The sequence below is a fragment of the Sinocyclocheilus grahami genome, unplaced genomic scaffold (genome assembly GCF_001515645.1).
Source record: "Sinocyclocheilus grahami isolate Dianchi unplaced genomic scaffold, SAMN03320097.WGS_v1.1 scaffold42.1, whole genome shotgun sequence".
Lineage (NCBI taxonomy): Eukaryota > Metazoa > Chordata > Actinopteri > Cypriniformes > Cyprinidae > Sinocyclocheilus > Sinocyclocheilus grahami.
In genome coordinates, this window is record NW_015505221.1 from 1,791,224 (window position 1) to 1,817,742 (window position 26,519).

Below are 26,519 nucleotides of genomic sequence, written 5' to 3' on the forward strand. Positions count from 1 at the left end.
ACGGATCAGCTCTAGGCATGACGAAGCAGATATTGTCTACTTTTGGAAGGCCAAACAAAGTAGTTTCGCTTTCACAACGAAACACACAGCACCTTCACGACATGGCGGCAGCAACAATACTACAGCGAGAATAAAAGTTACGCCTTGTTTCTTTGCGTGAACATTTGGGCGGCGTTATGCAAATCTTCCCACATAGTGACGTTGATATGTGGGGGCGTGTTGAACGAGCCGTTTTAGGTAGGCGTGGCTGACTCTGAACTTTTATAAAGAATATCTCTTTGGATTTGAGACTTTAGTCTTTGCAACTTTACAGATCTTCTTTATGCACCAAGAGCTTGTAACACTCCAAAGAGAAAGGAAAAATTGAAATCGCGTCATATGACCCCTTTAAAGATAATGTGTACCAAAAATCTTTGTCATATCTTTGTTGACACTTAACTAGCCTTTTGTTTTGGAGCTTTGATGCAGTTATCATCTTTTCAAGGCGCAAACAGGAAATAAACTGCTCTGGTCATGTGACAGTTTGCACTAATCATGTGAAACTGCACATATTTCATTGAGACCCTTTATTTTTCCCATATTTACAGGAAGTACACTAAAACATCAGTCAGTAAGGTTTTTAGAGCTTTATAAATGAAAACATTTTTTAAAGTCACTATTGTGACCGGTGGGATTAAACAGGTTTTAATTATACACTCTAAAGAAATTGACTAACCCAGCTGTTGGGTTAAATATTTAACTAATTTAACCCAGCTGCTGGGTTAGTCCATATTTGACTCATTTTTTAGAGTGTAGGCTATACATGGCAATAATGATATATGTGAGACTGTATGCCATATTTGTACATTTTGGTTTTTCACATTGACTATTTTAGTGCTAAAATGAAAGTGATTAGCATCTAAAATATAAATTTGACTATATTCATTCAAATGAATGTAAACCTAACATCTAATTTTTATAAAAACTTAATACACCGTTATATGTAATTTACCGATTTCTACTAATCTGATCTACAGGATGCAATTTGCATGCTAAACTAATAAATCTAACAAAACCAACCAATCCCAAATGAGTAGCAGGATTTCAGGAATAATCCTGTCAGGAATAATCTTTGTCTTTCACAGTTCATCTCTCTAGATGATGTTCTTCAACTATGGTGTCAGAAAGGAATGTTTTTTCTTCCTCCACCAATCAGGCTCCTCCTGTGGTTTAACGTGTGCTTTTGTGGAGTGTGGTTGGGGGTTAATGAGGGGGTTAGCAGGGTTGCTAACCACAGCCTGGTCTGGGATATTTAGGTCAACTGATGAATGGCGGGGTAAATTGTAAATCAGCCACTGGAGAGCGAAGAGCCAGATTCCTCATAGCACTGATGTCACCACCGTGGTGCCTTCAACAGATCCAGACTTGAATGCTCTCAGCCTGAGCCAGATGTTCAACCCCTCAGATCCCCATGTTATTCCCTCCTCTACTTGTGCAAGATTCCTTGTTATTCCCTCTTTTCCTCTTTGGGATTCCGTTATCCCTTCTCTGCTTCTGTGAGACTCTCTATTCTTTCCAGGGTGTCACTCCTTATGAATATATCTGTACGTTTCCATAAAATCCCATTCAAAGCAATGCTCCAATGTATCCTTATCTCATTTAAAGCAATATTCTGGGGCAAACACTACATATTTGGCATACTGTTGATTACCACTGAGAATATAAAAAATAATTCAGACATTTGAATGAAATGTGCTTTCTTTTGAGTCTTTGTTGGAATAATACTCATGCTTTTCCATAAGAAGCAATGCTGAGATGTATTTTCATTAATTTCCTTGTTGAAAAGAAAAGAAAATGTCTTAAACCCACTTTAGGTGTATTACTGGTTTAAGATGGTCTAACTAGTCTTGGCCAGAATAACCATCTAAAACGTGTTTAAAACTACCGTTATTGAAACACGATTGCTTTGGATAAAACTCCTTATTAAGTCTGTGAAATTACATAATCACACTAAAGTATGCTAATTAAGTAAACATACCTGGCTTGAAAAAAAATCACGCACACATTTAAAACAAACTCATTATAATTTCTGTTCTTTCTTTTCAGGATGGTTGACACAAAGTGCTAATTAGCACAGAGGAACCAGTTCAGTCCAAATGGTGGAACATGATGAACGTGGCAGTTTCTGGCATCATACAAAAACTCTTCTGGATATTCCTTATGGCTAGTTCCAAGCTGTAAATTGAAACATGGATGATCAACCCATGATGACTTTAGAAGGACAGAAGTCATCAGCTTTGCAAGAGACCCCAAAAATGACTTTCTCAGTAGAGCTTTCAATGGCAGACTCAACCATGGATAGAAACCTGACCTTAAAAGATACTTCTGATTCACTACCGTCTGTTATAGATGAGCCTTTGGAAGACCAAACACAACTTGAGTTGAAGAATAAAAGTTCATTAGAGAAGATCAATCAAATTGTACCACTGCTTGTCAACAAAGGTGGACCTTGTCTTCAAATCTTGAATCTTCTCACAAAAGAAAGGACAAAGAAATACATTGAACATCAAAGCACTTCTGCTCCAATATCAACCCCAAAATCTGAACTAAATGGCATTTATTGTGAACCTGACTTCCAAATGGATGCTGAGACTGGGTTCAGCTATTTTTTGACTCGCTCAGATAGTCCAGTGATCAACAGCTGTGATGTAGACTCCTCAAACACCTCATCTACTACTTATCCTTTTTCTAATTTTACGGTCAGACCCATATCAGAACCCGCTTACTCTTTTGCATCCTCTCCAGTGGGACCATCTCACATTGAGCACCCTTACTCGGCTCCTTTGCCAGTCTCCAAGGGGGCTGATCTACCCCGAATCATCAAACACAAGCCCAGCTCCATTACCTTTGCAGATTATGACAGTTTTTTGGGTCTGATCAAGAATGCCCAAGCCAATGAAGGTTCAGATGCTTGTGAGGCCTCTTCTGAAGATGAAGGCCGTGATGTGGTCTTCCATGATGATAGCGATGATGTGTTTCCCAAGTGCAAAGAATTTTTCCAAAGCTCCAGACAAAACGGGGAAGGATTGAAGAAACAAAGGAGTAAAGGAACCTGTAGACAAGCACATGGAGAAAGAAGTTCCAGCACCAATCTGCCACCCAACAGAAGCAGCAGCTATGAGGCAGAGGAGGAGAGCAGCAGTACAGAGGTGAGGGTCCGGTGTTGGTTAGATGTTTAATAGGCCTTTTGAGAAGCTTAGCTGTGTCTTTAAGCATAATGTCTTGTTTCGTTTTCAATGTCTGTAAAGATTAGGCTGACTCTGAACTTTTATAAAGAATATCTCTTTGGATTTGAGACTTTAGTCTTTGCAACTTTACAGATCTTCTTTATGCACCAAGAGCTTGTAACACTCCAAAGAGAAAGGAAAAATTGAAATCGCGTCATATGACCCCTTTAAAGATAATGTGTACCAAAAATCTTTGTCATATCTTTGTTGACACTTAACTAGCCTTTTGTTTTGGAGCTTTGATGCAGTTATCATCTTTTCAAGGCGCAAACAGGAAATAAACTGCTCTGGTCATGTGACAGTTTGCACTAATCATGTGAAACTGCACATATTTCATTGAGACCCTTTATTTTTCCCATATTTACAGGAAGTACACTAAAACATCAGTCAGTAAGGTTTTTAGAGCTTTATAAATGAAAACATTTTTTAAAGTCACTATTGTGACCGGTGGGATTAAACAGGTTTTAATTATACACTCTAAAGAAATTGACTAACCCAGCTGTTGGGTTAAATATTTAACTAATTTAACCCAGCTGCTGGGTTAGTCCATATTTGACTCATTTTTTAGAGTGTAGGCTATACATGGCAATAATGATATATGTGAGACTGTATGCCATATTTGTACATTTTGGTTTTTCACATTGACTATTTTAGTGCTAAAATGAAAGTGATTAGCATCTAAAATATAAATTTGACTATATTCATTCAAATGAATGTAAACCTAACATCTAATTTTTATAAAAACTTAATACACCGTTATATGTAATTTACCGATTTCTACTAATCTGATCTACAGGATGCAATTTGCATGCTAAACTAATAAATCTAACAAAACCAACCAATCCCAAATGAGTAGCAGGATTTCAGGAATAATCCTGTCAGGAATAATCTTTGTCTTTCACAGTTCATCTCTCTAGATGATGTTCTTCAACTATGGTGTCAGAAAGGAATGTTTTTTCTTCCTCCACCAATCAGGCTCCTCCTGTGGTTTAACGTGTGCTTTTGTGGAGTGTGGTTGGGGGTTAATGAGGGGGTTAGCAGGGTTGCTAACCACAGCCTGGTCTGGGATATTTAGGTCAACTGATGAATGGCGGGGTAAATTGTAAATCAGCCACTGGAGAGCGAAGAGCCAGATTCCTCATAGCACTGATGTCACCACCGTGGTGCCTTCAACAGATCCAGACTTGAATGCTCTCAGCCTGAGCCAGATGTTCAACCCCTCAGATCCCCATGTTATTCCCTCCTCTACTTGTGCAAGATTCCTTGTTATTCCCTCTTTTCCTCTTTGGGATTCCGTTATCCCTTCTCTGCTTCTGTGAGACTCTCTATTCTTTCCAGGGTGTCACTCCTTATGAATATATCTGTACGTTTCCATAAAATCCCATTCAAAGCAATGCTCCAATGTATCCTTATCTCATTTAAAGCAATATTCTGGGGCAAACACTACATATTTGGCATACTGTTGATTACCACTGAGAATATAAAAAATAATTCAGACATTTGAATGAAATGTGCTTTCTTTTGAGTCTTTGTTGGAATAATACTCATGCTTTTCCATAAGAAGCAATGCTGAGATGTATTTTCATTAATTTCCTTGTTGAAAAGAAAAGAAAATGTCTTAAACCCACTTTAGGTGTATTACTGGTTTAAGATGGTCTAACTAGTCTTGGCCAGAATAACCATCTAAAACGTGTTTAAAACTACCGTTATTGAAACACGATTGCTTTGGATAAAACTCCTTATTAAGTCTGTGAAATTACATAATCACACTAAAGTATGCTAATTAAGTAAACATACCTGGCTTGAAAAAAAATCACGCACACATTTAAAACAAACTCATTATAATTTCTGTTCTTTCTTTTCAGGATGGTTGACACAAAGTGCTAATTAGCACAGAGAAACCAGTTCAGTCCAAATGGTGGAACATGATGAACGTGGCAGTTTCTGGCATCATACAAAAACTCTTCTGGATATTCCTTATGGCTAGTTCCAAGCTGTAAATTGAAACATGGATGATCAACCCATGATGACTTTAGAAGGACAGAAGTCATCAGCTTTGCAAGAGACCCCAAAAATGACTTTCTCAGTAGAGCTTTCAATGGCAGACTCAACCATGGATAGAAACCTGACCTTAAAAGATACTTCTGATTCACTACCGTCTGTTATAGATGAGCCTTTGGAAGACCAAACACAACTTGAGTTGAAGAATAAAAGTTCATTAGAGAAGATCAATCAAATTGTACCACTGCTTGTCAACAAAGGTGGACCTTGTCTTCAAATCTTGAATCTTCTCACAAAAGAAAGGACAAAGAAATACATTGAACATCAAAGCACTTCTGCTCCAATATCAACCCCAAAATCTGAACTAAATGGCATTTATTGTGAACCTGACTTCCAAATGGATGCTGAGACTGGGTTCAGCTATTTTTTGACTCGCTCAGATAGTCCAGTGATCAACAGCTGTGATGTAGACTCCTCAAACACCTCGTCTACTACTTATCCTTTTTCAAATTTTACGGTCAGACCCATATCAGAACCCGCTTACTCTTTTGCATCCTCTCCAGTGGGACCATCTCACATTGAGCACCCTTACTCGGCTCCTTTGCCAGTCTCCAAGGGGGCTGATCTACCCCGAATCATCAGACACAAGCCCAGCTCCATTACCTTTGCAGATTATGACAGTTTTTTGGGTCTGATCAAGAATGCCCAAGCCAATGAAGGTTCAGATGCTTGTGAGGCCTCTTCTGAAGATGAAGGCCGTGATGTGGTCTTCCATGATGATAGCGATGATGTGTTTCCCAAGTGCAAAGAATTTTTCCAAAGCTCCAGACAAAACGGGGAAGGATTGAAGAAACAAAGGAGTAAAGGAACCTGTAGACAAGCACATGGAGAAAGAAGTTCCAGCACCAATCTGCCACCCAACAGAAGCAGCAGCTATGAGGCAGAGGAGGAGAGCAGCAGTACAGAGGTGAGGGTCCGGTGTTGGTTAGATGTTTAATAGGCCTTTTGAGAAGCTTAGCTGTGTCTTTAAGCATAATGTCTTGTTTCGTTTTCAATGTCTGTAAAGATTACTATTCCGCAAACGTTCTGGTTTAGGCTCAACCTATAAACACTAGGTGTTAAAATTCTGAAATGAATTCAAAACAAATACATTAGTACATTCAAACTGTTTTGTTGATCATTTCAGCTTTAAGTGCTATTCAGGTTTCTCATAGTCATTGAAAATCTAGAAATATCTGTGATTAATTTTTTTTGTCAGGTCTGTAAAAGTCATGGCAGTTAATAAAAGTCATGGAAAATTAATGGCTGTTTCTGTAGTGAATATAGATTTTTCTAGTTTTGCTTTGATCTTAAATATTTTATTGACTAGATTTTGTACTTGTTTAGATTAAAACTTGCCCACAAGCTATAGTTGATGTCTGACATTTGAGCAAATTGTTCTTTCAAGTTTGTTTATTTCAATGAGTCAGTTAAGCAGGTTCATAAATCTGTCAGAAAGCTCTGGAATTGGTCTTGTAATTAGTCTTAATCAAAATTATTTTTCAGTTATCTCAAATAACTGGATAAATCATGGAAAAGTCATGGAAATTCATTGGTCAAACTTGAAAGAATATTAAGAGTTTCAAGATAAGGTTGGAAAATCTCCCATTGACTTTATTAGACTGTTCATCACAATAACATTTAACTGACAGCAATAACATCACAGTATTTGCATAATGAATTGCAAGTCCTTTTTTCTTGCATTTTTGGCATACTAAATTGAGAAGGCACTCATATATTCTTTAGGAAAATAAAAATGACTTGATTCACATTTTAACTTGGAGATCCCATGTTTCTACTCCACAAAGTGATATATAGAATTACCAGCTGATAGACCATTCATGCCATAAAGTGCAGCTTTCATGAGCATCTGTCATGGCCTCTTGTTTTCATGGACTGCCGAGTCTGATATCCTTCCTGTCGCCTGTCAGAGCGAATGTCTGTTCAACGGTGAACTTAGACTTCCCTTATTTTGAACTCTATTTAGTTGGAGCCAGTCATGGATGATTTGCATCTTTCTACTAACCTCCTGCCTGACCTGACTGTTGGCAACCTGTGACCTCCCCATCCCAAGTTTATTAGAGGTGTCACGTGGACACATATGAAAACACAATAGCTTATTCCTTACCATGCTTGGTTAAGAAACCCTGTAAAAAAAGACCGATACCATTCATACCAGAGATAACCAGGACAAAGTGTAAAGTTGATCACACCCTCTTATTCTGTTCTTATTGCTACATAAGCACAAAGTCAATGTTGTTCTGTATTTCTATTCATTTTGATATCTTTAGCTATTGTTTGTTTTTAGAATAAGTAGTCATTCCTTTAAAATCATGTTTTTTATTTATACTTTTTTTTTTTTTATAAAAATGTATTTGTTTTAATGGATTAGATTTGAATAGATTCTATACATTCTATTTATTATATACATTTTAGTAGATTTTATTGTCACACGTGAATTTTTTTGCAATAATTATACATTTATGTTATTCTGTTTCGCAGCAACATATAGGCAATTTTACATGGGTAGGTAGAACATTTTGTGCAGCAATTAGTTTCAGCTATAATATATATATATATATATATATATATTTAAATTTAATTTTTTTTTATGAAACATTATTTATAAAATCTGTTGTATGACTGTATATATTATTATTCTGAAAATAATTGCCGTCTACAATGAAAGAAGAGACCGTTATCTCTTTCTCTCGCTCTCTTTATATATGTACTAAAAAGCATTATTTTAGAAGCAGGCTTGCTTTTGATTTTAAATGATTGCAAATAATTAAATATTACATTATTAAATTATATTTGCATTTACATTTTTAAATTACAGACACTATTACCCGAAGAAAATATTCTTAATAAATATTATGTATTTATTTATTTAATCTTTTCTTTTCTTTTCTTTCTTTCTTTATTTTTTAAATCTTGTCTTTTTTACTGGAAAAGACTGTAAAAGGGTTGTGATGACTTACTCGGTGTCAGTGATGTAGTTACAGTATAGCAGTGAACAGATTGTGCAGAGGTTAAAAGGATTTTTCTTGGGCAGGTGAGCAGAGATGGTTTGTTAGGCCCCAGCACCCCTCTGTTCTGCACGTGCTCGACTCTCCGCTCCTGTTCATCGTTCTTTGTTCACGCGTGATTTAAGATGAAACTGTGAAAGAATGTGGTACCCCTCACGTGAGCGCTGACCTTGCCTCATTTGCACCTTCTCAAGAAATACCAGAATAAGCTGTCAATGTGGATATGAACAGAAAAATCTGTTAAAAAAATATTTGTTAAATATTTCAAAAACTATAAATGTCATTCTTTAGTACAATTCATATGGAAATTAAATAGTAGATATTTAATATAGTACACAATTATTGAGATGTATTTCATGTATTTTCCCTCTTCACCTTTTGGTGTCGCTATATACAAACCTTTACCCATATTGTGACTAATAGCACTGGTAGAGTTTATGTGTGCATATGTCTTGGAATTGTGGAAAACTCTGCATTTCTAGCTGCCTGTCCATATCCTTGTGAGGAAAGACATTCAGTTTGACAGTGAACGGCTTCTGTAACAAAAAAGTAGGAGGATTTTCTTCCTCCTCAGAGTCTTATCTGACCTGGATTTGAAGCAGTTCAGCAAACAGATTATGGCTGGTGGCCTTTAAGGATGACATATTTCTACATTCTCTCGGTGGAGGTGGCTGGCACGCTCAGTGGGTGGCATGGCCATGGCAGGAAGCCCAGAGCAATGCCAAAGCCAGGCACTTGACTCCTCATTTCCATGTCAATGGGCCAGTGCTGAGATTTACAATGTGGCCAATTTGCGGCGGTGCAGTTATGGTCCTCGGCCATTCTGTCCACCATGGAAGATAACAATGATGAGCTGATCTGGTGGGACTGACTCATTCCGGCCTAGTTGCCATGACAAGTGTATTTTCTCATGACTGACAGGGCAGAAAGGGGTGTTTTAACCGATGCCGGTTTATTGAATACCACACATTCTGTGCAAGGAACAGATTCCAAGGGAGCAAGACACTAAGTTTTTCATGAAAAATCAGCATATCTGTGGCAATCAGAACTTGATATTTGTTGTTTTTAAGAATAATAGTAAATAAGTTAAATTAGTAACACTTTACAGTTTTTTTGGTGTGTACAGTGTACAGTACTTTAACAGCATTCATTATTCTAGATTGGTAACTTGTGCATTATATTAATACATTTTTGACATTTTATGTTGTATAAATTACTCATTAGTTCATGATATGTATTATGAACAAACATGAATGAACAATAAACAACAGTATTTTTATATACTTTAATATTAATAAATATCAACAAGACTACATTTATTTATATGATCAAAACCATAATATTGTGAAATACTATTGCAGTTTAAAGTATCTTTTCTATTTTAATATAATATAAAATGTAATTTATTCCTCTGATGCAAAGCTGAATTTTCAGCATCGTTACTCCAGTCTTCAGTGTCACATGATCCTTCAAAAATCATTCTAAGATGCTGATTTGCTGCTCAAGAAACATTTTTTATTATCATCAATGTTGAAAACAGTTGTGCTGCTTTATATTTTGGTGAAAAGTGTGATGCATTTTTTTTTTCAAGATTCTTTGATGAATAGAAAGTTAAAAAGCACAGCATTTATTTGAATTTATTTGTATCTTATTTTAAAGCATTACCATAAACTCAGAAATCAAACCATAGCTTTTAAAGGGGTCATATGATGCTGCTAAAAATAACATTATTTTGTGTATTTGGTGTAATGAAATGTGTTTATGCGGCTTAAGGTTAAAAAACACATTATTTTCCACATACTGTACATTATTGTTTCTCTTCTATGCCCCGCCTTTCTGAAACACGTCGATTTTTACAAAGCTCATTGTTTTGAAAGTGAGGTGTGCTCTGATTGGCGAGCTATCCAGTGCGTTGTGATTGGCCGAATACCTCAAGCATGTGACGGAAATGTTACGCCCCTTACCATACTGTGATGCCGTGTCCTGGAGCGACGAGACAAAAACATGAAAACCCATTATAAAGGAGGCATTTGTTGCATCCAGTAGGGACATAATTACTGATTATAATGACTTATACTGTCTTTTTATGCATTGCGTTGCATAGCGCTGCGTAAACATGAAACCATGTCTGCATTTGTGATCGGAGAAATGACAAACAACAAGCGCTACTCTACACTGCTCAAAACTCGCATTTGAATCATCAGTGGCAAATTCTTTAAATATGAAAACGTACTTACAGTCTGTGAGTCAGAACAGTCGGCATTGAAGTCTACTCTACCAGGATCAGGAAACAGTCCTCCATAAAATGCTCTGCACACATCTGAATATTTGGGTTGAACTGTTCTGGAACAGTTTTGTAAATACAACTTAACCACTGATTTCTAGTCGTGTCCTCTTTTGGAAGACCAAACAAAGTATTTTTGCTTTCACAACGAAACACACAGCGTCTCTACGACATGGCGGCGGCGGTGGCAGCAACAATAAAGTTACTCCTTCTTTCTTTGCGTGAACATTTGGGCGGTGTTATGCAAATCTTCCCACACAGTGACGTAGACATGTGGGGGTGTGTTTAAACGAGGTGTTTTAGGAGGGCGTGGACCAGTCTTAACTTTGTATTGGTCTGGGGATCCCTGCCTATTATTATTATTTATTATTATTATTAGTATTATTATTATTTGCTTAACCACTTTAAAATGGATTTTTGGTTGCTTTTAGTCAGAAAACGTAAAGAAAACGACACATACAGCAAGATAATATAATTTCTCTTACCTGGCCTATCACCTGAAGCAAACATCCATCCTTTCTTAAAAGTCTGTGTTAAAAGAGAGCTGCAGCCTATATCCAGCTTAGACGTGTTCTCCCTTTATTTTTTATTTGTATGACAGCTTGGTAAATCTGTTGGCGATCAAATATTCAATAACACTACTCATCATAAGTACTTGATACATTATCAATGCAGTGGGAGATGTTCAAACTAATATTACGTAATTTACGTCTCTATGATGATTGGTTGATACATCAGAAGGGAGGCTAGCCTCCCTTGCAAGGTTACTTTTCTCAACAATCCTCAGCGCTGAAAGTGAACATTCGATGGTGATTGGCTAATTTTTTTACCAACGGAGGCACGAGAGCTGAAATGAAATGAATTGTGAATTTTATTAACATTAAATCGTTCTCCTTCCATTTTCACCTCAAAATTTTGCCCCCGACGAGCCGCCACTGGCGTGGGGGTCAGATTTGAACATTATAAACAAATGCATCGTCTTTTGTCAGAGTTAAGAGGGTTAATGGTCCGTCGCAGAAGAGCACGACAGAGCGGCGCTGATGTCTTAAGAGGGACAACAAGAAAGCCTTCTTGCTAGCTTTGACTCGTGAAACTCAAAGATCAGGCAGATGGATATTGTAATGTCATGCCAGATTCAGACCCCTACTTGGTATCCTGAAAACAGCTATTTTGTAATAATATTTCAAAATATTACTGTTTTTACTCTATTTATGATCAAATGCAGCCTGGATGAGCATAATAGACTTCTTTTGAAAACATACATTTGAATGGTAGTGTATCATTTAAAATTATCCAAGAAAGGCAGAGACTTTTGTGCCTCTTTGTTCACTCTCTGAAAGAATGTCAGCATCTTGAGTCTAATTGGTTAAAGGTTTTACCATGCCCACATTCCTTGAGATTTTACATGCCTTGTATGTGGCCCCCCTTTTCAACCGAACCATGTATATCTGCTGCCTGAGACAAATGTGTCCCATTTTGGCATGACAGCCATCAATAGCATCATTGTGTGGGGATGAGAGAGAGCGTAATCTTTGCCTTGGGGCTCCAGATCCCAAGAAGGACTTTACCATTTCCGCCTGCTGTGTCTCCCGCACCGGGACGTTACTGTTAAATATTCCTCACAGTTCATCTTTGCCCTCTTACTGCTCTCTGGCCCCTCCACTTCCTGTTGGTAAAGGGGCAACTCTGTTGATTTACGGCTTGGTGAGTGAGGTAGGTGAAGGTAATTTATAGCCCAGGAACCCTCTGCCCGGTCTGAGCTGGACAGGACAGTCTATTTATACTCTTTGACAGGGGTGTCTGGGGAGCAGTGAAAGTAGCAGTGAGGAGAAAGGAGAGGAATACCACACGACTATGTTTGGACCACAATGGCAGCTGGGTTGCTCGCAAGTATTGGTTCAGATGTGTGTGGCGCTGGGACATTTGACTCTCAATGCTAATATATAGCTGCTCAGGAGAAGATAATGTCACAGAGCAACAGTTTCTAAATTATGTATCTTGTCTTGTCTTGTCTTGTCTTGTCTTGTCTTATCTTCTTCTTTGTCTATCGATCAATTGTTCAATCTAGTATTCAATATAATACATTGTTCTGTCTAACGTTTATTCTTTCTATTGGTCTATCTGTAAATCATTCTGTCATTCAGTTTATTGCTGTCTGTTGCTCTGTTCTATGTATCATTCAATCAATCGCTATCTCTATCTATCTGGCTATATCTATCATTCTATCTGTCCACTGTTCTGTCTACTGTTCTGTCTATTGTTCTATCTGTGTACCGTTCTATCTATCTATCTATCTATCTATCTATCTATCTATCTATCTATCTATCTATCTATCTATCTATCTATCTGTCTGTCTATCTATCTATCTATCTATCTATCTATCTATCTGTCTATCTGTCTGTCTGTCTGTCTGTCTGTCTGTCTGTCTATCATTCTTTTGTTCTACGTATCGTTCTATCTATCATCATTACATATAGACATATATTCCTTGAAAATGTTTTCTCATAATGAAATCTCATTATGAAGTCAAGCATTTCCAATCAGATTGTTCAGTCAAAATGATCTGGGCTGTTCTGTCCACTTTAATTTTATAGATCTGTGCTCTTACCGTATGTCAGCAGTTGTCTTATTTGTTTCCACTGAATTGTAGGAGAATCATCTGAGACAAAGTTGATACTGAAATGAAACAACTGAAAATTCCATAAAGTCTAAGCAGTAACATTTTCCTCTGAGAAAGTATTGGTGTGATAGTGTTTTCATGCAGTGTGTAGTTTAGTGTGACTTTGAAAGCTTTAAGGAATAAGAAGACACTGCTCTGAAATCAGTGCTGGCTCATCAAGTTGGTTATTTTTGGCTGTGTACAAAAGAAACACAGACCCTTGACTGAATGGCCGAGTCTAATGTAATGACTCTATCTAATCAGTTTTATTTGTCTGTGATGTCCTATGTCTCTTCTGTCTGCATGCAGGAGTCTCCTCAGGTCCTGTCTCCCTGGTCTGAATCTATAACCCAGCTAATGAAGAGATTAGATCAGCTCAATCTGTACATAGAGGAAGCTCTCAGCGCTGGCTCTTCCCCTTCCCACACACCCAACACCACCCGGAGACACACCACTAATGACAGAGCATCCCTGCAGGTCACTCTCACATTGTTTCTCGTTAAATATAATGTACATAGTTTGTTGATCAGTAATCATTTGATGGAAAATATGTTGCCTTAGCTTCTTTGAAATGCGCATAATCTTTTATCTTCTGGATTTTATCCAAATCATATCTGATCAATCGTCTATTTTATTCTATTGGATATCTAATATATATATACACTCACACACACACACACGTGACTCTCTCTGTGAAATCCAGGCTAAAGTCTCAAAACCTTATTATGAGATAACAAGCATCAAAGTTTGATTTCAACCATTAATTTCACTATAATTTCAATCTTTGACATGGCCTTACTCAGTCAATATTATTAAGAGACCTTTTAAATATATAAAGGTTACTGTAACAACGTTCATAGGTCGGGAAGAAGGAGGCGGGAACCGGCGAACATTTAAGATTTTAATAAAATAAACAAACACAAAATGAAAGTAAAGCGGCAGCCCCTCGCAGACGACTGCCGCACACAAAACAAAATAAAATCCAGGCCTGGTCCTCTCTCGTCTTTCACTGTCGTCACTCCTCCTTTTATCCTTCCGGCGCTCCTCCGTGGGACTCGAGACCGGTGAGTGGTGCAGGTGTCGCTCATTAGCATTTACTCCACCGGCCTCGCTCCGTTGCCATGGCTCTCGGCCCGGCCCCCACTTGTCACATACCCCCATCGCCCTCGCAGGCCGGGGGTACTCCCAAGACTGCGCTCCATGCGATGGTACTGGACATTTTTGGTGGACGGCCCACTGCTCCTCTGCCTCCTGGCGGACGGCGATGGCTCCTCCTATTGAGGGCAGCCGGCAGCGACTCCTCCGCCCCCTCTCGGACGGCAGCCACCCCTCCTCGACCCAGGGAACCGGTGAACATTTAAGATTTTAATCGATTTTAATCAAATAAACACAAAATGAAAGTAAAGCGGCAGCCCCTCGCGGACGACAAAGCACAAAATAAAATCCAGGCCTGGTCCTCTCTCGTCTTTCACTGTCGTCACTCCTCCTTTTATCCTTCCGGAGCTCCTCCGTGGGACTCGAGACCGGTGAGTGGTGCAGGTGTCGCTCATTATCAATTACTCCACTGGCCTTGCTCCGTTCCCATGGCTCTCGGTCCTGCCCCCACTTGTCACAGTTACATTTTCACAGAATGTTCTTTACCTTATGAAGGATGATTTTATGTAGAAAACTGTAAATAACAAAAAAAAGAGACTTTAGCTGTGTTTTCACAGAGAGGGTCACATATATACACACACACACACACACACACTCACACACACACACACACTCACGCACGCACGCACGCACAAACAAACAAACAAACAAACAAACAACCTTGCTTGATGTGCTAGTGCATGGCGTCTGTCTGTGACATGGGTTAGATAGAATGTGCTGCATGCTGGCAGAGACTAGACCAGACTGGTCACACTGACACAGAGCTCTATTGTATTGGGTGCTTGCCATGGGGAACTTTCAATGCTGTTTAAAAAAAAAAAAGCTCACACAAACTCGCAACATAACCACCCTGTAGCAAGGGTTCACAGCAAGAGACAAAAGTTCCTTTTGGTTCCTCAAGACAACGATGTCTTGTACTTGTGGTCTGTTTGTATCACTATGTCCTTCAGCGATAGTTAGCTGAAATACATGATGGTTTCAGAGCCCTCACGACACCCATTCCTGGTTTTTATCATGAGACGAGATTTATGGTTGCATGTTACTCTGGACAAGGTCATAATTTTTCCCTCAAGTCCTTCCATTTTCAGTAGTTTTTGTGCTCTTTAAAATGTTCTGTTGAGATTGTGTCTGCCTGTGTGTTTCTAGCAACTGGCCACTTCTCATAGTCATCTCCAGAGGTCATCTGTTCCAGTCAAAGTGTGTCCCATTCCATGCTAAAAGCTGTTGTACTGTCATTTCAGAGTGGAGCTGTAGGGTCCCCCGTTCCCTGCTCCTCCCCAATCATGGAGGATGGCAGCAAGCGCCGGCCTCCTGGTGAACGGGGCCGACTCCTCCGCTCCCTCTCGGACGGCAGCCACCCCTCCTCGACCCAGGGAACCGGTGAACATTTAAGATTTTAATCGATTTTAATCAAATAAACACAAAATGAAAGTAAAGCGGCAGCCCCTCGCGGACGACAAAGCACAAAATAAAATCCAGGCCTGGTCCTCTCTCGTCTTTCACTGTCGTCACTCCTCCTTTTATCCTTCCGGAGCTCCTCCGTGGGACTCGAGACCGGTGAGTGGTGCAGGTGTCGCTCATTATCAATTACTCCACTGGCCTTGCTCCGTTCCCATGGCTCTCGGTCCTGCCCCCACTTGTCACAGTTACATTTTCACAGAATGTTCTTTACCTTATGAAGGATGATTTTATGTAGAAAACTGTAAATAACAAAAAAAAGAGACTTTAGCTGTGTTTTCACAGAGAGGGTCACATATATACACACACACACACACACACACTCACACACACACACACACTCACGCACGCACGCACAAACAAACAAACAAACAAACAAACAAACAACCTTGCTTGATGTGCTAGTGCATGGCGTCTGTCTGTGACATGGGTTAGATAGAATGTGCTGCATGCTGGCAGAGACTAGACCAGACTGGTCACACTGACACAGAGCTCTATTGTATTGGGTGCTTGCCATGGGGAACTTTCAATGCTGTTTAAAAAAAAAAAAGCTCACACAAACTCGCAACATAACCACCCTGTAGCAAGGGTTCACAGCAAGAGACAAAAGTTCCTTTTGGTTCCTCAAGACAACGATGTCTTGTACTTGTGGTCTGTTTGTATCACTATGTCCTTCAGCGATAGTTAGCTGAAATACATGATGGTTTCAGAGCCCTCACGACACCCATTCCTGGTTTTTATCATGAGACGAGATTTATGGTTGCATGTTACTCTGGACAAGGTCATAATTTTTCCCTCAAGTCCTTCCATTTTCAGTAGTTTTTGTGCTCTTTAAAATGTTCTGTTGAGATTGTGTCTGCCTGTGTGTTTCTAGCAACTGGCCACTTCTCATAGTCATCTCCAGAGGTCATCTGTTCCAGTCAAAGTGTGTCCCATTCCATGCTAAAAGCTGTTGTACTGTCATTTCAGAGTGGAGCTGTAGGGGTGAACCAGTCCCTCAACTTGAACAACATGGCTAGAAGAAACGACACAAGGGAACGGCATGGCCAAGAGAGACATGCGGGAGCCACTTCCTCTCAGGGGAGATCACATGGTAAAAAGACAGAGGTGAGCATTTGAACTTTTTCTTATATGATTTTTGTTTGTGTCGTATTGAATGGTTTAGTTTGTGGTTAGTAGCTGTCAATTTTAAAATATACAATACCTATATACTGTAATTATATTATTATATTTTCTTATTAATGTAATTAAATGTATAAATTGAACTGTGTCCAAAAGTATCCAAATATTTTATTAATGTTACTGATTTATAACTCAGGATTCTTGTATTGTTGGTATTTGGTTTAGTTTCGACTAAGAGTTGATCAGTATGTAGACCATGTGATCAGTGGCTTAGCTTTGCTCTGTGATGTGTTTCCTAATGAACACGCTGTGTGTCAGTGACCAGGGCATGCGTCCATTCTGAAAAGTCTCTGGGGTTGAGGTTGATGTCCTGGGACTGCATTTCTAATGGGTTTTCTGCATTAGCGGGACCAAGTTAAATAGATTTTCCTTTGCTAATCCAAACAGGATCCCACCATAGTCTGGGGAATTGAATTAATTAATTCAGAGCCACACCAAAGGAACTCTTTTAGTGGGCCATTTAAGGCCATCACATCTTGTTTGGATTTCAAACCAGTGTAGCTTAGTTTAACCAGTGATTTTTAAACATCTAAAACAGGTTTTATAATGATATTTTTGATAGTTGTTTCAATGTAAATGCACCATCCTTTTCCAAAATATAAGGAATTATTCAAAAAGTTTGGAATTATCAAGATATTTAATGTTTTAAAATTAAGTCCTCTATACTTATCAAGCATTTATTTGATCAAAATTTTAGTAGTATTGTGAAATATTATTGCAGTTTAAAACAACTGTTTTCCATTTTATTATATTTAAAGATCTTGCATTCTTCGGTTTTGATTGGTCGAGACCTCAGGTTTACTATATAAAATGTTAAAGTATGTAGTTTTTCTGTTGTGAAGGTAAGGGTTTCGTTTCTAGTTGTATCTTTTAAACATTTGGAGTTTGTTTGCAACCGGACAAGGCATTTTTGGAGAGACTGTGCGTGTCCTGCTGTTTAAAGGAAGCACAGAGAGACTTGACAACTGAGCGATTTACGAGTTTGGGACTCACTTGAAAGATACTGAAAGGAATGTTCTATCATTCTGGAAACGAATCCGACATGCAAAGGATGGGAAAGAAGCCTCTTCACGGTCGATCGCCGCCGCTGATTTACAGCTGTTTGAGTTCGGTTTCAGATCGGCCACAATTTATGCTGGACTTCATGGACTTTTGTCTCAAGCCACCCTGGCCTGCAAAGACAGAGAAAAAACAAACAATCACCAGCTCTTCCTTTTAGCTCATCATGAATATATTTCATTTCAAAGGAACGCACTCTCTTGCATTGTTCCACAACAATATCCGATGGGCAACAGTGGGTTTAAATGAGCACAGTATCTGTGGGAATCCGGTCCTTTTCTGTCCGGCTGAAGAACTGGGCCAGATGTGTTTGTTTAAGCTCCGCACTGGTACGTTCTGCGGTCCTTGTTTGGGAACCCCGCTAAAGGCCTCTGACAGGGATCTGGGATGTAATGGTGTTTGTTAGATTGTGTGAGAGCGCAGGAGAGGGAGAGTTGGATTGGATTGGAGGGTGTAATAGAATGATTTGGCTTTGTGCACTGTGACAAAATGAAGTCTTGAGGTTCTTGGAGAAGATTAGCAGGTCAAAAGCTCCAGAGGCATGTTGAGGCCTTCGGTCCGCTGGAATGAATATAGGCCACCCTCATGTAGATGACAAATCCAAACTCTGAAAGCTCCATTGGCATTTTACCAGCTGTCTTCTAACATTAACACAATTTGTGATTCTCACCAAGCCTGCGATCCTCGTTCACCTCTTGTTGTTGTGAAGAAGGTGTTCCTGCGGTCACACACATCTGCTGCCTGGTCTTGAAGGTCTCATCTGATCTCAGTTAAAAAGAGACAAGCTGTGTGAAAAGAAGAATTGACTTTCTTTTAATTCATGATTTGGAACTTGAATTGTGAGGAAGAGGAATTTATATATGTGTAACACTTATGTCATTTATACTTTAATATTTTGTTTTTATTTGAATGTGTATTGTACATGTATATAATTACATTTTAGTTACATTATTGTTATATAATAAATGTAGATGGTAAATCTTTGTATGTATAGGTATTTTATGTAGTAATAGAATTTTTTGTATAATATGTTATATACATATAAAATATAACATAAAACATATATTGTTTATTATTAGCTGTAATATCTAATATGTACTGTGTATATATATATATATATATAATTTATTTATGCAAATTCTTCTTGACCATTCTAATCAAATGACATATTTTCTTAGTTATGTATTTATTATATAAGAAGTTTAGATTTGTTTTTATAAAAGTTTATATACTGTATAAATATGCATGTTATATAGTTATATAATTTTTGGTGTAATATATGTATGTATAAATTCTTCCTCCTGACAATTCAAATTAAAATCTTTTACAGTCCTTAACATTTTAATTATATTGAACAGACATTTATAAATAATAATAGTTGATTATATACAAATCAAATTGAGATGAATAATATTAATGCTTATAATAATACTTACAATAGCAACAATAATAGCAATAGTACTTTTTGCCATTTTTATTAGTTTTTTTTATATATATGTCTATATATTTTTTTATTAGTGTTTATTTGAGTTTTAGTTATTTTAGTGCATCAAGTTAAACAAAATGTAACTGTGAAAAGTTGCCTTGGCAACTAGATTTTTAAAAAAAACTTTTTCATGGTTTTTATATATTTTTTACATTTTTAAAATATTTTTTCAGTAAACTTTTTTTTTAAGTATTTTAATAGTTTTTTTTGTTCTGGCAAGAATGTACACTGTTATTTATTTTTATTTATTTTTTATTTTATTTCAATTCAGTCTGCATCCTCAGTTAAAATTTGATTCAAATTCAAAAGCTAGACATATCAGCTACTTTAAAACTGTTCATGAATCAACATTGAGAGTATGTTTATGTTGACATAGTGTTACGAGGAAGCTGTACGTCATAAAATGACTCACAAGGATCCGGGCCAAAGTAGCCCATCTATTTATTAGTGCTATAACATCAACCACTGTGAAAGAGCTTGTTTCAGTCAATCACGTCACTACTTTGCCGCACCATGGTTGACGCCGTCATTAAATCTTTAAAGAAAACACACGGATCAAAATGCTTGTTAACTAGGAACCAGCTTTTATTTAAGATGTTGTAAGCCTCTGTTTTAATGTAGCTTCCATACTGTAAAGAACCCACTGTGGAAGCACCAAACTTGCTCTGTCCGCATCATTTTAAAGGGATAGTTCACCTAAAAAGAAAATTCTGTAATAATTTACTCACCCTCAAGTCATTCCAATCCCTAGTGACTTTCTTGGCTCTGTGAAACACAAGCAAGATGTTCTGAAAAATGATTTTTGTCCATACAATGAAAGTCAGAGGGTTCCAAAGTTGTTTTCATTTTTAGATGAACTATCACTTTAATGCTGGATCTCCAACTCCCTGCGGGGTCCTCGATTGGGGCAGGAGAGGGGAGCTAAGCGGCTCAATAGGATGAAGATAGATTACAGGGCCAAGTGCAACTCAGGAGGCCAGGATTTGTTCTGCTCCAGCAGAGGTTAAGCTTCAGTTTGGGACACTGGGTGAGGAGCACCCCTGCAAAGTGTCAAAATACAGCTGGGTTGAGAGGTCAATGCCTTTTGCTCTTTTTTTCCCCCTCGCTTTTGTGGGATATTTTTAATCTGCAATTTTTTTTTAACTGTGAGAACTTTTTAATGTCTGACTTTATAGGGATATTTCACCTAAAAATGGAAATTCTGTTATCATTTATTCATGTCGCTCCAAACCTGTATTATATTTGTTTTGTTGAAGTTTAGCAGAATACACAGAATGCTTGGAGGTTGTGTAAATTAGTGAATTTAAATTTTTGGGTGAAATATTTTTAACTAGATATATTATACTAGTTATTGTGTGATCTGTTTGAAATTCTCTACATTGCATACATTATAATGACAGTATCAACATTCTTTAGACATGTGGCCTCACATACGCTAATCGAAAACAATCATAACATCCTTCTCAAAGATTCCCAAAACATTTGCTCATCATGGTTTTTAAAAATAGCAGTATGTATGCTGTTAGCATGCAAGTTCACATTTCCTGTGACACTGGAGGCAGAAAATAGAATGCTTTGTGTAAACAGCATCCAGTGACCAGTGAGAAAGTTTATCTGCCTGCTATCATTCAGAGGTTACAGCTCCATTTGATTAGTTATAAAATGTAATTTGACACTCATCTACCCATCGTTATAAACCTACTATGCTATAAATATACCAAACTTACATATATCAGTGTTATTATCGTTAACTGAAATTAAAACTATATAACAAAAATAAAAAATAAAATAAATAAAATACTGGTTAACTTGAAAAAGTAAACTTAATTTTTTCCCAGGCCAAGGTAGCTTTTTTTATATATATTTTCATTTAGCTTAACTTGATGTGCTAACATAATTCAAGTAGAAATATGAAAAAAGTAATAAAAATACCAAAAACACACCACTACATTACTAAAACTTTAAATTTAAAATTGAAACTAAGTCAAAATATTAATAAGTATAATATAATACACACACACACACACACACACACACATATATATATATATATATATATATATATATATATATATGTACATCACCATGGTCTCATTGTCTCCATTGACAGGTATCTGGGACAGTTTTGACACTGATGCAATGGAGCAGGCTGGCCATGCTTTCCCTGTACCACTATTTTGGAGGAAATAGCAGGCAGTGTAAGGTGATGTGAGCCAGTTTGAGGCAATGTGAGGTCGTACCTGTCTGTTTTTTGCAGAAAAAAAACTGACCTAGATAATGCAATTGTAGCTCAGATATATATATGTATATAGTATATATATATATTTATATATGTTAATTGATAATATATTTTATGTGTATTGACATATATATATATATTTATTCTTGTCAAATTTGTAATGGTATATAATCTTTAAATTTTTCAAATCAGTTAACTTTGAATGGTCGTCAATGAAGAAAAAATGCTTTTGGCCACAGATGGTGAATAGTTACAACATCTACCAGCAGGGGCTAACTCGGAAAACCTCAACCCATTTGGCACGATGCCCATCTTTTTGCACTTCCTGTTGGCCGGACTGTTATGTGTGGAACCTGTGCATGAAATGCACACACATTTACCCACGTACGCAATGTACACAGTAATGCATGGACCTTTCACCACCACTAGCCTTGAGAGGCATTCTGGCAACGAGCCTAGAGGCAGAACAGCTCTCAAAGCGGGTTTTAACATATACAGCACATTCAAAAGCTCCAACACGTAGACATGCTTATTCAACTTCCCTGTGTTTCTTTTAAAAGCAGGACTAATTTGGGAATAGGTTTGATCCTACGTTATCCTTCCCTTTTATGTCATCTTTCATTTCCTTAATTACTCAAACCTGCTTTTTTGTTTCCTTTTCAGAAAACAGGCACAGGCTTGTGCAAAAACATGATATATACCCTCCGTTTATACATTTACTACATGTATAGATTCCACATTGAGCATATGAGATACATTAGATAAGACTTGTCCGCAGCGTCACCCATGACAGTGACCTATTCCTTCTTTTCTCCTTCATAAGAGGAAGGAGTTAAGTTAAGTTAACGCTCTCTAGATGTTAACTTAAAAAGAAATACCACCAACTCAGCCGCCCACCTCAGTTTGGAAGATGGATGGTCCACGGCCTGATAGCCCAAACAGACCTTCCGTCGGAACACCAACAAACGCATAAAACAACAGACCCAATTTGGGGGGAAAAGGCTGAATGTGGTGGAGAACGAGGGAACTAGATGGAACAGATTCCAGTGGATTGAGCAAGGCTGAAGAAGGGAGCTAAATATAGAAAAGTTGTCCTGCTGCAGGGGGTTTCATGGAATGCAAGATGGATGAGGCTTTGCTCTCGGGACCACATCTGGTATATATATATATGTATATAGTATATATATATATTTATATAGTATATATATATATTTATATATGTTAATTGATAATATATTTTATGTGTATTGACATATATATATATTTATTCTTGTCAAATTTGTAATGGTATGTAATCTTTAAATTTTTCAAATCAGTTAACTTTGAATGGTCGTCAATGAAGAAAAAATGCTTTTGGCCACAGATGGTGAATAGTTACAACATCTACCAGCAGGGGCTAACTCGGAAAACCTCAACCCATTTGGCACGATGCCCATCTTTTTGCACTTCCTGTTGGCCAGACTGTTACGTGTGGAACCTGTGCATGAAATGCACACACATTTACCTACGTACAAAATGTATGCAGTGATGCATGGACCTTTCACCACCACTAGCCTTGAGAGGCATTCTGGCAACAAGCCTAGAAACTGAACAGCTCTCAAAGCGGGTTTTAACATAAACAGCACTTTCAGAAGCTCTAACATGATGTGCTTATTCAACTTCCCTGTGTTTCCTTTAAAAGCAGGACTAATTCGGGAATAGGGTTGATCCTACATTATTCTTTCCTTTTAAGTCATCAGTTACTCAACCCTGCTTCTTTTGTTTCCTTTTTGGAATTTTTTTTTACTGTATTAAGCTGATATACTCTCCGTTTATACATTTAGTGCATGCACAGATTTCACATTGAACATATGAGATACATCAGAAAAGTCTTGTCCACAGCATTACCCGTGACAGTGACCTATTCCTTCTTTCCTCCTTCTTTCCTTAACTGCGCACTTCACCAAGTCTGTTTTTGTCATAACACAACCAAGACCCTGCGTCATGCTAGCTGCATTTCTCTGATGTTCTCTAGATGTCAACTTCAAAAAAATACCACCAACTCAGCCACCCACCTCAGCTTGGAAGATGGATGGTCCATGGCCTTCCATCAGAACACCAACAAACGCGTAAAACAACAGACCCGATTGGGGGAATAAAAGCTGAATGTGATGGAGAACGAGGAAACTAGATGGAACATATTCCAATGGATTGAGCAAGGCTGAAGAAGGGAGCTAAATATAGAAAAGTTGTCCTGCTGCAGGGGGTTTCATGGAATGCAAGATGGATGAGGTTTTGTGCTTGGGACCACATCTGGCTCACCCGAGCCCTCTGGGGTCACTTTGAAGTAGATGCCGAAGGGCTTTTTTGTACTTTACAGCACATACTTTCGCTCTTATCCCTCTATTTTTTATCTTTGCCTTTGTCTTATATTCTCCATCATTTTACACCCCTTAATTCTTTTCAGCCATTTTTTATGAGAGTTGGCTTCTTCCTTGTAAGTAAGAATGTTGTGAGCAAATTGTAAAGCATTTTAGTGTGTTTGACCATGTGATTTTATTTACTTTCTTTAAGCAGATTCCTGGTTTTATTGTGGAAAATTCATCTGTTTAAATATTCTATATATGAATGTGTAGTATAAATAAAACTCGAATGTACTATATTCTGCCATGTTGTCACTGTCTTGTGAGACTATGGCATCAGTTATGTCGCTTCACTGCATTTCATAAGTCCTCTCCCGTGGCATCATGGGATAGTAAATTGTCTGTCATATGCACACTTCAGAATCTTGTTGGAAGTAGTAAGTCATCCGGATACTTTTCACCTACTGTTTCATAAGTACTATGAATTCAGACATGCTACTCAGCTCATGTACTGTTTTTCGCCTACTGTATATGGAAGTAGGCCTATTTTGGATGCAGGGTTTATATTTTTTTATTAACTCTGCCTATCTCTTTCTTTTTGGTCGACATCACTGATCAATCATATTAACTGTTTAATATGCCGTTTCTCAGAAAAAATTGCACATAGTAAAATGAGTTGCAACATTGCATTTTGGCTTTAAATTAACCAGTTTAGACCAGTCAGTATCAGTTTCACATGGAACATGTGTGTAATATCAAACATGCATTCATGAATCTCCAGTGCGGTGAATATTATGATAAACGTTAGTCATGCGTGCCAAATAAAACCACTAAAAATGAATTGTAGGGGTATCCCAGACATACAAAACTAGTCTTGAACTTCAGGGGCTGTGTTATATAGCATGATCCAAAATCTCCAACAACTCATAATTCAGCTCAAATGATACTTGTTTTAGCAGCAAACTTCATGTATGGGTACCCTTGCCTCTGGAAATTACGGCGTCTGCTTTCCGTTAGGATCTTAAATCTCATTCTGAGCCAATGCAGTGTAACTCGCACAGTTAGTTTTCCTCAGTTTCCCCTCAGGCAATATAATTTTATATCTGTCTATCTATCCATTATTTCTGAACGAGAAATTATTATACTTGTAATCTTCTCAGCCCTCATCATTCACACACAGGAATCCTATAATTCCAAGAAAATTACACATATCCCAGGAAGGAGCTCATTAGTATATAGACCACATGTGTCAAAACAACATCCCCCTTCTTTCATTGTTCTTTTCAGTTGCATCTTGATCTGTTTTCTTGTATTTAAATGGGTCATATGATGTGATTTCAAGTTTTCCTTTCTCTTTGGAGTGTTACAAGCTGTCCGTGAATAGATAAGATCCCTGAAGTTGCAAAGACTAAAGTCTCAAACCCAAAGAGATATTCTTTATACAAGTTAAGACTGGTCCACGCCCTCCTAAAACGCCTCATTCAAACACGCCCCCACATGTCTACGTCACAGTGTGTGAAGATTTGCATAACGCCACCCAAATGTTCACGCAAAGAAAGAAGGCATAACTTTATTGTTGCTGCCACCGCCGCTGCCATGTTGTGAAGATGTTGTGTGTTTCGTTGCGAAAGCGAAAATACTTTGTTTGGCCTTCCAAAAGAGGATACAACTAGAAATCAGTGGTTAAGTCTGTTCTAGAACAGTTCAACCCAAATATTCAGATGTGTGCAGCGCATTTTATGGAGGACTGTTTCCTGATCCTGGGAGAGTAGACTACAATGCCGGCTGTTCTGACTCACAGACTGTAGGTAAGTTTTCATATTTCAAGAATTTGCCACTGATGATTCAAACGCGAGTTTTGAGCAATGTAGAGTAGAGCGTGCAGTTTGTAATTTCTCCAATCACAAATGCAGACATGGTTTTATGTTTACCCGGCGTGATGCAACGCGTAAGAAGACAGTATAAGTCATTATAACGGGGGAAGTCGTGGCCTAATGGTTAGAGAGTCGGACTCATACTTTCCCCAGCGCCGCAGCAAAAAATGGCTGCCCACTGCTCCGGGTGTGTGTGTTCACGGTTTGTGTGTGTTCACTGCTGTGAGTGTGCACTTTGAATGGGTAAATGCACAGCACTAATTAGGCCCGAAGTCATGGCCTAATGGTTAGAGAGTCGGACTCGTAACCCAAAGGTTGCGGGTTCAAGTCTCATACCGGCAGGGATTGTAGGTGGGGGGAGTGAATGTACAGCACTCTCTCCCACCTTCAGTACCACGACTGAGGTGCCCTTGAGCAAGGCACCGAACCCCCAACTGCTCCCCGGG

The 26,519-nt window shown here is 38.1% G+C and overlaps 1 protein-coding gene across 1 annotated transcript in view; it reads left to right on the top strand.

The window, feature by feature from the left end:
• LOC107582248 (stAR-related lipid transfer protein 13-like) overlaps positions 1–26,519 on the top strand; it is a 101,409-nt gene that overhangs the window by 7,258 nt on the left and 67,632 nt on the right. Inside the window, exons 2-4 of the mRNA XM_016268016.1 lie at positions 2,086–3,188; positions 13,588–13,755; positions 16,861–16,998. Of these exons, the coding sequence (XP_016123502.1) occupies positions 2,229–3,188; positions 13,588–13,755; positions 16,861–16,998 (1,266 nt within the window). The 5' untranslated portion in view covers positions 2,086–2,228. The remainder of the gene's footprint in view (positions 1–2,085; positions 3,189–13,587; positions 13,756–16,860; positions 16,999–26,519) is intronic.